General features: G+C 40.2%; 1 protein-coding gene across 1 annotated transcript in view; it reads right to left on the bottom strand.

The window, feature by feature from the left end:
• The window catches only part of ppm1e (protein phosphatase, Mg2+/Mn2+ dependent, 1E), a 40,662-nt gene that overhangs the window by 6,321 nt on the left and 23,649 nt on the right, over positions 1-10,692 (bottom strand). Inside the window, exons 2-4 of the mRNA XM_035666772.1 lie at positions 3,780-3,901; positions 426-625; positions 34-222 (exon numbers count right to left, since the gene is read on the bottom strand). Coding sequence (XP_035522665.1) covers positions 34-222; positions 426-625; positions 3,780-3,901 — 511 coding nt within the window. The remainder of the gene's footprint in view (positions 1-33; positions 223-425; positions 626-3,779; positions 3,902-10,692) is intronic.

Below are 10,692 nucleotides of genomic sequence, written 5' to 3'. Positions count from 1 at the left end.
GTGTGTCTGGTTCTCCGCAGGCGGGCGCATTACCTCCCGTGAGGCTTTCTTCACGAAGCGTTCGTCCGTGACTTTGAAGGCTTTGAAGAGCGCCTCGCTGGGGTCCTGGCTGAAGGACTCCTGGTGAACTAAGTTGACGTGGAGGTGGTTAGCAGCGTAAATGGCAGCGTCCACGCCGCCGTGACCATCAAACACAGCAAAGTAAGCCTGTTCTTCCAGATCCTGAAAGAGAAAACCCCGTCACATAACCACCGTTAACGCTATGGGTCTGTAGCCAGTAAATATCAGAGACAGTAACAAATACACAACAGATTGAGGCTAAAGCCAACAGGTCCCAGGTTATCATATCGTGCTAACAGACTGAGGTTACACCGACTGGCCACATGGTGGTGCTCTAACGAACAGCTTTGGGAAGCTGGATCTACCTGAATGTTGAAGAGTGAGTTGAAGTCGGGGATGATGACGTGCTTGTCCTCCATCTTGCGCCTCATGTTCTTGATGGCGTGGATGGAGGTCTCGTAGTACGGCTGCGGGCGGCGGCGGAAGGGCAGCTCCTTCATCCAGATGCAGCACATCTCGAACAGTCTGTTAAACACCAGCCGGGCGAACTTCACGGACTCGATCTCTAACACACAAACACACAGAATCAGTTAAAGATTGTCGCGTACGAGGTAACGAAAGTCATAAATACGCGAAGAAATATCAAAACCTTTCTTGTATCTTCGCTCTGTGTTGCTGAAAGTTGAAGATTGATTGAGGGATAATATAAAAATACAAAGAAATTGTGTTTTTTTTGTCATAAATTGTTAAATAGGGTAATAATATAACTGAGGATGTGACGTTAAAGGGTTAAAAGGACATATTATTTAATTATTAAGTCACATAGGTTCATTACAGGTAGTGTTTCTGGGAGTCTCCGGTGATTTTACAACAGCTTACTACAGTTTTCCTCTAACTTAGGAAATGAAGGGTTAAAATACAATATTAGATTATTTCCAGGATATTTGGAAATTTTAATCGATTTCCAGGTGTCAACTAGTCTCTAAATATCCAGATTTTAATATATAATATATTAAACTGTACACTGCTTGCATTATCATTATATAAGTGGCATAACATGGTCTTAAATGGTCTTATCGCAATTATTTCTGAGACAATAGAAGCAGTTATTGTGACAGGCGTTGACTTGGGTAACGTCCCAATCTGTTAAGGAGATTTTAGAGGGTAAATTAAACTAAGGTGTGGATGGTGAGCCCCAGAAAGACAGACTGACTTACAGACGTTAGTGGAAACGAGGCGAGCCCAGAAGTTAAATAACCAACACACAGACTGTGTGTGTGTGTGTGCGTGGGCTTGACCTACTAATGTTAGCTGCAGGTGTAACAGTCTATCCTGTCTTTGCAGTCGCTCTCACTCTCGCTCTCCTAAATGTGTTATCAGTGAGACAGACAGAGACCGTGTCCCAATTACTTCCCTCCACCTTCTAAAAGTACAAAAAACCGGCGTCCTGACACCAAACTCCAGCGCTCTACCTGTCATCAGCGGCTACCCATAAAACCTTGCAACCAGCTGAAGACAGAAAAACATGGCGAGTGCAGCGAAGCAGCATCAAACAGGATGTGATCGACTGTTACACAACACAAGAAGCTCAAACTCTGAGAGAGACGCACACTGTAAAAAAAGAAATTGTTTTAAAAAAAATGCAGCTGGGCGCCAAAAACATAACTGACTCGTAAAAACAAAGTCATTTTCTAGAGTTAAAATACAGTTTTTAGCTTTAATTTGACATAAAATCTTATTTTTTGGGGCTTTTTAATGTTTAATTAAAGATATTTAGACTGTAAAACAAATGAGCTATAAATACAGACGAACTCTGCTATAATACAAATAATCAGGCTTAAATTTACAGAAAAGAGGATTTTTCTTATTTTAATCAGGATATTAAACATTTTAAATGACTGAATTTTAAGAATTACAGTAATTATTGCTGTTTTCACTGATAAAAAAATTATTTTGACAGTTTACCAATGCTTATACACTGATAAACAAACATTTATTAAACTTTTTTTTTGTTGTAAAAACTAATAATTATACAAGATATCTGTCAATTAACTTTCATACTAATTTTACATAATTTTAGAAATGTATTAACAGTAATTAACTTGAATTTAACTGTTTAATCTGTTGAATAAACAGGAAATAACTGTGAATAATGATAGATTTGTAAATGTATTTGATTAACATTTTATGTAAAGAAAATTACATTTTCTTTAAATACGCAGTAATCTTTTGATTATTTACAGTTACAGATTTTTTCACATTATTTTACATTTAAAAAAATACAGAAATAAACGGTAAAAACCTGTAAACTTAGCTTTTTTTACAGTGTGAGCTTCAATGCAAGTCCATAAAAATTAAAACAGGTCACTCTCCTCCAGCAGACAATGCTTGGTGAATAAAACATGCCGTGCAACGTGTTTTAATTTTGATACGACAACAAACCCGCTGGTTCTGAACTGAAAACATAAATCTTTAAAATCAGGTCAAATTAAAGGTTCAGTATTCCCGGTCACTGTAGTTTTTAACACACAGCAGTAAATGGTGCATTTTCTGGGGACTATTTTCAGTGGCGGATTAATACAGATTTGGTGCTCTCCCAATAAATTATGTAATGTGACCTCGTTCAGATCACACATAATTATCTGATGAATTATGAGGAAGTGACTGCTGAATATGAATTCGGTCTGCAACTAATCGATTAACCTCATGATCATTTTCTCAAATAATTGATTGGTTGTTGTCAGAAAATGATGAAACATGTTGTCCACAACCCGAAGATATTCCGTTCACTGTCATAGAGGACTGAAGAAAACAGGAAATACTCACATTTAAGAAATGTTTTCTTTAAAATTTTTTTATTTTTTTACAGTTTCTTACTGTATTTTAGAATTAAAGTGTATTATTTTAAATAAATTGCAGTTCATTGTTTTATTCTTGTACATATACGACACAGTACTGGTGTCAGTGGTTCCCAACCTGAGAGTGAGGACCCCCACTAAGGCTCACCAAAGCTTCACGGGGGGGGTTGTGAGTTCTTCTTGATTTAAAGGGGTGAAAGAAAACTTTAAAAATATAAACATTAGGCCGATATCTCATCATTAAACAAAAGTTATAACAACTAAAGAGCGAACAGAACAAGCGCCAGGAAGAAGAAAACACCTAATTTTTAAAAAGAAAATAAGCCTTTAAGTTTGTATTAATGTTTAAAGTAAATAAAAAACATAAGACAGACAGATAAATTAATAAAAAGTTCCTAAAAAATATCAGTAAAAACTCATCTCTGATCAATATTCACAGGAAATAATCTGCTAGAAATTCATCCAAATCCTTCATTTTACACAAACTTCCGGCGTTCACTATTATCAGCTGTTTGTGTACTGTTGTTTAGCTTATTTCCTTTAAATTAAACCTAACAGTTGATGTATTTATAAGACACATTACAACCAACTGCAGTTAAAATATGACGAGATGTTAGTGTAGATCTGTTGGCCCAGGGTGGATGTAGTAGTGCGTCCTGGCTCACGGTCTACTCTCTGCCCTCTAGTGGTCAAATACCACTTAATGCAGCTTTGCGGGGGAGAACTGGGACAAAGCCCTGGTGGTTACATGCCTGTGTATATGTGTGTGGGATGGAGTGAGAGAGAGACCTAATTTGTCTGTGAGAGAGAGAGAGAGAGAGAGAGAGAGAGAGAGTCTCGTGGGCTCCCCGGGGGACTCACGTGGTAGCGGGTCAGCTCCATCCTCGACAGTCTTATTGAGGTGGTGGATGGTGAGGTCGGTCTGCAGGAGGCTCTCTGCTGTGGCTCTGGCCAGGGCCGCAGCCAGGGAGCACGGGCAGTTACTGCGAGGAGGAGGAGAGACGACACAGTTATGAATGGGGAAGGGATAAAAAAAATCATACGACAGTAATCCTCTGTGGAGATCTACAACGGCTTCTAGGATTAAAGTTAGTTTGTGAATACAGAAAATATATATATATGCAGAGATAGACTGGTGCTTTTGCTATTCTTAGAGCCTTAACAGATGTAGTTTTTCCTTTCCAGCACAGACTGAGCTGTTGACATGGTAGACATTATCATCTGATTTTATAGGTATCAGCATGTATGAGAAGCAGAACCTATAATGTACCACTGAGGATGAAGCAGCAACCAAACATAGTTTAGCCACCTCAAAAAAATATCAGTTTAAGTGTGCGCTATATTTAGAATATTTTCACCTCTTTACCTTGTCAGACAGCGCTTCCCGATGGGAAACTGAAGCCTTTATATCGCTCTCTACAAAGCCACCAGACTCCATTAACAAAATCAGTAATTTTAGCTCACAGAAGATGAGGAGTTTCTGGTCCACCGCTGCCTCGATCGGCAGCAACTGACATTAGTTTGGATCTGAAAATAACGTGTTAAAACTCCAAAGTCACACATTAACATAAACACACTAACAAATCATGGCAACGGTGGACCATCAGCTTCCGTTGAGTCTGGTGGCTTTTGAAGAATGCGTAGATGGAGGTAACAGCTCCGGTTCTGAGTTGGAAAGGGCCATCTGATGGCAAAGTAAGTGAGCTCAGTAACTAAAAGATGTTTGTGTAAAACAAGTGATTTTGATTAATTTTGAACAGATCATTTCCTGTTTATACAAAATTCTGTCCATATTATGTTTTTCGGCCACTGTACAATTTACTTTACTTTACAGAAGTAAAATGCTGATTTATAGGCCTACTGTGTATATTATTTAAGTCTTCTAGCACGCCTTAAAATCAAGAAGGACTCGCAACCCCCCTATGAAGCTTTGGCGCCTTCTAGTGGGGGGTCCCTACCCTCAGGTTGGGAGAACACAACTAATCTCATTTTCAGGTGATTATACATTAATGAAACCATACCTATGAATATTATATTTCTGAGCCTCCTAAATATTACCTACAGCACCTTTAAATACAGGATTAATAAAACATGCACAGTCCCTGCGTAAAGAGTACATTGTCACTGAATTATGCATCACAATAACGTTTGAAACATTTTCATCAGCATGAGTTACGGAGTTCCTGTGGACCCGCAGATATCAGCTGGAGCGAGCTGGTGCCCGTGTTTGTCCTGAAGAATGTTAAACTGATGTAACAGCTCTGTCTGAGCGCAGCGGTACATCTGGCCAGAGAGTATGTGTGTGTGTGTGCTGGAGGAGGAGGAAGAGGAGGAGGAGGAAGAGGAGTGTCTCTTCTTAAGGTTAACAAGAGTTTGGGAGGAGGAGGAGGAGGAGGCGGAAGAAGAAAAAGAAGGGGGTCGTTTGAAGGACTGAAGGCTCCCTGAACATGAGTCACCAACACAACTAGGTCACTTCCAGATGCAGGTAACCATGGTAACCCAACTTCTGGATGCTCGCACTCAAATTAAGTGGTAAATAAAAACCAGAACTGGTGTTTAGATTCTTAATTAAGCGGGGGGGGGGCAGAGCTCGCCTCAACCATCAAATTATTTATCAGCTCCCGCCCCGGACACATAATCCGATCTGATAATCTGCAGCGTGCGATCACATGGTTCAGCCCCGAGCAGGTCGGTTCAAACCAGGACCAGAGTCTGACCTTTTCATGTATTCACTTGCCGGGGGGGTCTTGATTGGTTAATTGGGACGACAGGTTGGGAGATAATGAGTGACATTCAGAAAGTTCTTCCCCCAGAACTCACAAACAAAATCATCAATTTGCACTGTAAAAAAGGAAAATATTCAAACAAAATATCTGTCTATGTATCCATGCGTTGCTCGCTCAGGTCTTAATATACTGCTGCATCAAGTCCAAAAAATCTCTTTCTGGATGGTTTCACCCGTCACAAACCCTCATTAGATGAAGAAGATAGATCAATACTTATTTATATATATCCTGCAAACACAACACACTCTCTCTTTGTTTTCTTAATACTTCCAGTAGCTGGTTGGTATTAATTTAAAACGCAGCAGTGTGGCAGCTGAATCCTCAAAGATAAACCTAATAACACATTGGTTAATATGGTGCTGCACACTCGGAATAGTCGCTGCATTTAATTAAACAAATAAACGAACTGGGGGTTTGGCTGAGTACAACACAGGGAGATATTCTACAATTAGATCCTGTGAGCGGAGTGTGAAAGGGCCTCTGTGGCTCTTATGTAAAATGTTTAATCAATGAAACCCAGAGCCAACAGCAGGAACGTCTTTAATGAATTCAGCTCTACTCTCGCTAACGGAGACACATACCAGAGGTCATTCCCTCGGATGATTCAAATTCTCCTTAAACCTTGACAGACGTGTGGGTTTTCAACAGATATGAGAGCAGACGACTCTGTTCTAGCATCACAGTCATTTAGCTAAAAATGGCCCCAGCTTTGGGTTTTGGTTCATTTTAATTTGAGTCTAAATTCTTGTGCGTGACTTTGATTTCACAGCATCTCTCTGACTGTTTATGGGGACAGAAGCGAGTTGCTGCCATGCCGGAAAAAGAAAAGTATCATCTTATAATGTGAAAACATGGACCTATAACTCCTAAGTGGGTCCCGACCTGGGTGTCAGGACCCCCACTAGGGGTCGCCAAAGCTTCACAGAAGGGTCGCGAGGCCTTCTTGATTTTAAGGGGTGTAAGAAAACAACCAAAGAGCTAACAGAACAAGCGTCAGGAAGAACAAAAAATACTGAATTTGTCAAAAAAGAAGCCTATTAAGTCTGTAAGATTGTTAGAAAATAAATAAAACACTAATACAGACGGAGAACTGTATAAAAAGTTCCTAAAAACATCAGTAAAAACTTATCTTGGATCAATATTACACAAACGTCCTGCAGTTATTGTGTTTAATATTTACAGTTTATCAGTTGTTCTGTACTGTTATTGTTAGACACTGAATATAATATAAAATATCCATAAAACGTTTCATCAGTTAAGTCGATGATAGAAAAGTGGTCCCTTAAGGAAAAAAGTCTCTTGTTATAACGTGATAAGCTTGTAAGTCATAATAACATGAAAAGTCTGTTCCAAAGCTTAAACAGGCAGAGCTGCAGCTCAACGTGTTTCTATATTCCAAGTGTAGTGACCTGAGAAACAAATCATTCACAGACTCCTTCCTGCATAAACGTCCTCTGAGCTTTCCCAGAACAAAAAGATGACAGTAAAACAACAAAGTTGAGAGTTTGTAGGATAAAACAATCACTAAACGTCCTGTTGAAAGAAAAGCAACACAAATACGTTTTAATCTGTACCCTTCAGAATAAAAGTCTCCTTCTTTGTAACATATGTTCTTATGTAACAAAAAAAGTCCTTCCTATTTGTTTGCATTTGATTTGTTAATGTCTCTGCTAGCACACGCTAATGTTCTCCCTGTAAAGGACACTGTATTTCCTTTGGGATGAAACGTGCCACATAAATAGTCTTGATTTGCATTTCCTCTTGTCAACTTCTCTTTTCTCTACTTTGTTTTTTTTCTCTTGCTCGCTCAATATGTTGGAAAAAAAGTTAAACAGTAAAGTTGAAAGACGACGGGGGAATACTCCTCTCTCCATGGCAACCACAGAAACTACAAATAACCTCACTGATGATCATCTTACAGAAATAGTTAAATGTATTAAAAAGCCAATTTCCATCCTGACGTTGTGTCCCAATTTATCCAGAAGATTTGTGACGTATTTTCTCCAAGTTATTGAAGAAAATGAGGATTGGTTTTGGGTTAAGCTTCACATCCACCCAGTTATGGACAAACTCTTTCCTCTCCAGGGGGTTTTATATTACTACTTAACTACCAAACTACTGTCCAAGTAAAAGATTGAGCTGTGTGTGCTCAGAGTTTGGAAAAAAGACTTTGATCTACAGATCAATGTGTGGGGAAATTCCTTCTGCTGCTTATATGTGCCAACTTAATTCAATAATAATAAAGTTTGCTAGATAGCATCTAGGCTCCAAGAATCTTAAACCAGAGCTAATTTAGTGGAACAACACTCTGATAGGCCTTTTCCACCAACAGGGAGCCAACTCTGCTCCAGTTCAAGCACCTAGTTTTGATCCATTTTGACCAAAAATAAATTGGTTCAGAGCCCAAAAAAGGCCATAAAATATCAGTTTTTCCTTCAGAACCAAAATGGGAGAGTTATATTATATCAGGTCATTGTGCAATGACTTCTGTTGGCGCATCAGATTTTATTGGTTCCACTCAAAACTGGTGAAAACGCGGGCTGGTTCTCTACCGGTTCAAGAACCAACAGGGAACCGACTCTGTTTCTCTATTTTGACCAAAAATAAACTGGTTCAGATCCCGAAAATCAAGAATCTTGAACAGAACCAGTTCAAGAAGCAGATCTGATGACTCTTAATCTGATATACATGCTTTGATGGAAACCGGAGTCCCACGCAAACACGGGTCCCGGGATTCCAACCCAGCGACCGTGGTAACCGCTGAGACACCGTGCTGCCTCTGACAACAAGATAATGACCTTTAATCACAAGCTTTTGCTTTTACACCTGGTATCAACATGCAAAGCTCGGCCAGTCTTTGTCAGAAAACATGAGACATCAAAGGTGAAGCGTAGCGATGCAGGAAACTCTCCGCGGGGGCCACCGCGACGTGCAAGGTGATGGTCATCTGACAGGTAGACACGGTCTCGGTTGGCGGCGCTTTGGTTGCCGGTTCAGTTCACAATAACTGGCATCCTGTCATCTCCTCTCTGGTTCTGTGGTTCTGCAGCAGGATAAAGAGATGTGTGAGGCTCCGGCGGTATTGCAGAGATCGACCTCGCTGAAGACGCCCCAGATAGTAAAACACTTCATTGACTTTAAAAGGTGGTAGTTAGAAATATGGGAATGGTCCAAATGGGCTCGGAGCATTATATCCTGAAGATGTCATTTTAATTAAAACTACAGCCGCTGTTGGCATCAGAAACAAGGTTATCTGGACCAGAGACATCCAGTCTTGTAATTCCTCTCCTCCCTTTAGAAAGTTTTTTCTCAAACTGGGTCAAGGGCTAGAAACATCAGGAACAGAGTAGTTAAAGCGTGCCCCCGTAAAGCAGTAACCATAGTAACCTCCTGGGTAAACCCTCTCCTTGAAAGTGTGGCAGCTTGTATTGGTGAAAATATCAGAGAGTGGAACAACTTTCAAGACATATTATGTAAGAAATCTGCAGACATCCAAGTCGGGGTCAATAAAGCACAATACTGAGTTGACTTTACCCAGAACCAGTGGGTTATTTTTACTTTTACTATAATACTATAATAACTAAATATAGTTATTTTCATCAGTTTCATTGGTTTGGTTTGTTAGGTTTAGGCATGAGGAATAGAGATACTAGTAAAAAGAAACATTGCATACAGGACATCGATGTACTTAAAGATGGATGACATGATGGCGTTCCGAAAGTGAAGCTAAAACGTCTCTATCGTCCCCTAGTGGCTGACTGCAGTAAAGGTCATAAAGCCTCCCTGTTAGCAAATTGGACAAATCTAAATACACGTAATTTTAGATCATTCATATCACGCTGATGTAAGTTAAAGTATTAATTTTTCTGCTCGGTTGAAGCTATAAAAAGGCGCCAATCCCTGAAAAGATGGTAGCAGTCATAATCTGGATATTTTGGCTTCATTTTGGTCCATCTTTTAGATGTCGACGCTACGGGAAAGGAGAAAGTTGACCGAGGTTTACTCAACTGTGATTGGGGCACAGAGCGAAAAGGGGTGGGACTTAGAAAAGCTTAATTATCCTCTAATGTGCCATGATTACTACGTTGTGTAATGGTTTGACCTTTCTCTACGAACAGAAACATACACACTGTTAATGTGCTTTATTTATACAGAGCAGTACTTGTCTGTTTACTGCATTATATATATGATATAAAATATTAACAGATATGTAGAACGAGTGAGAGCGTGCGATGGATGAAAGAGGAATTAAAGACAGAGAAGACGATATAGATGAAGAGCCGACGGGCGGGGAGGGTCCCACTGTATTTGGGTTTGCTCATCACAAGCGTCCTCTCCTCCATGTTTCCATTCATAGAAACATGTTCCTCTCCCTCTCTCTCTCTCCTCACTCGTTCCACCACTGGCCGCCCTGTGGGGGTGGATGCTGAGACCGGGCGCTCTGATTGGCTGCAGGGTCACACAGGAGAACACGCGGCGCACCAATGGCAGCTCCCTGCAGCTTGTGCATCACAGTGAGGTCATGTGGAGCGGAGGAGGATTAAAAGGGAAGCTTAATCTCAGTTCACACCATCACACTGCAACAACACGACCGACTGGATCAGACCAGAGCCGGTTCAACTGGTTTAACTGGTTTAACCGGTTTAACTGGTCGTCAGAATCATAGAGCTCTTCTACAAACATGTTCTTCTGTCTGTCTGTCTGTCTCTAATTAAAATGTGAGTGATTGTCTCAATATAGACACACACAGCTCATATAATCCGGTACAATCAACTCCTCTCTGACAATAACTGAACAATAATCGCTTTGCGGAGGTCATATTTATCACAAAGGCCGCTGCTTTAGATTGGATTGTACAGATGTTCCCGTTATTGTGTCAGTCCCCTCGCTGTATGCTGCACACTGACTGTTGACCTCAACACTTTCTAAAGGACAAACTGGATATATGTATATTATAGCAACATCTAAACAAGTAACAGCCTCTGCAG

This window comes from Morone saxatilis, unplaced genomic scaffold, assembly GCF_004916995.1.
Source record: "Morone saxatilis isolate NCDOM2014 unplaced genomic scaffold, NCSU_SB_2.0 Contig20, whole genome shotgun sequence".
Lineage (NCBI taxonomy): Eukaryota > Metazoa > Chordata > Actinopteri > Moronidae > Morone > Morone saxatilis.
This window is presented reverse-complemented; position numbering and strand designations above follow the sequence as displayed.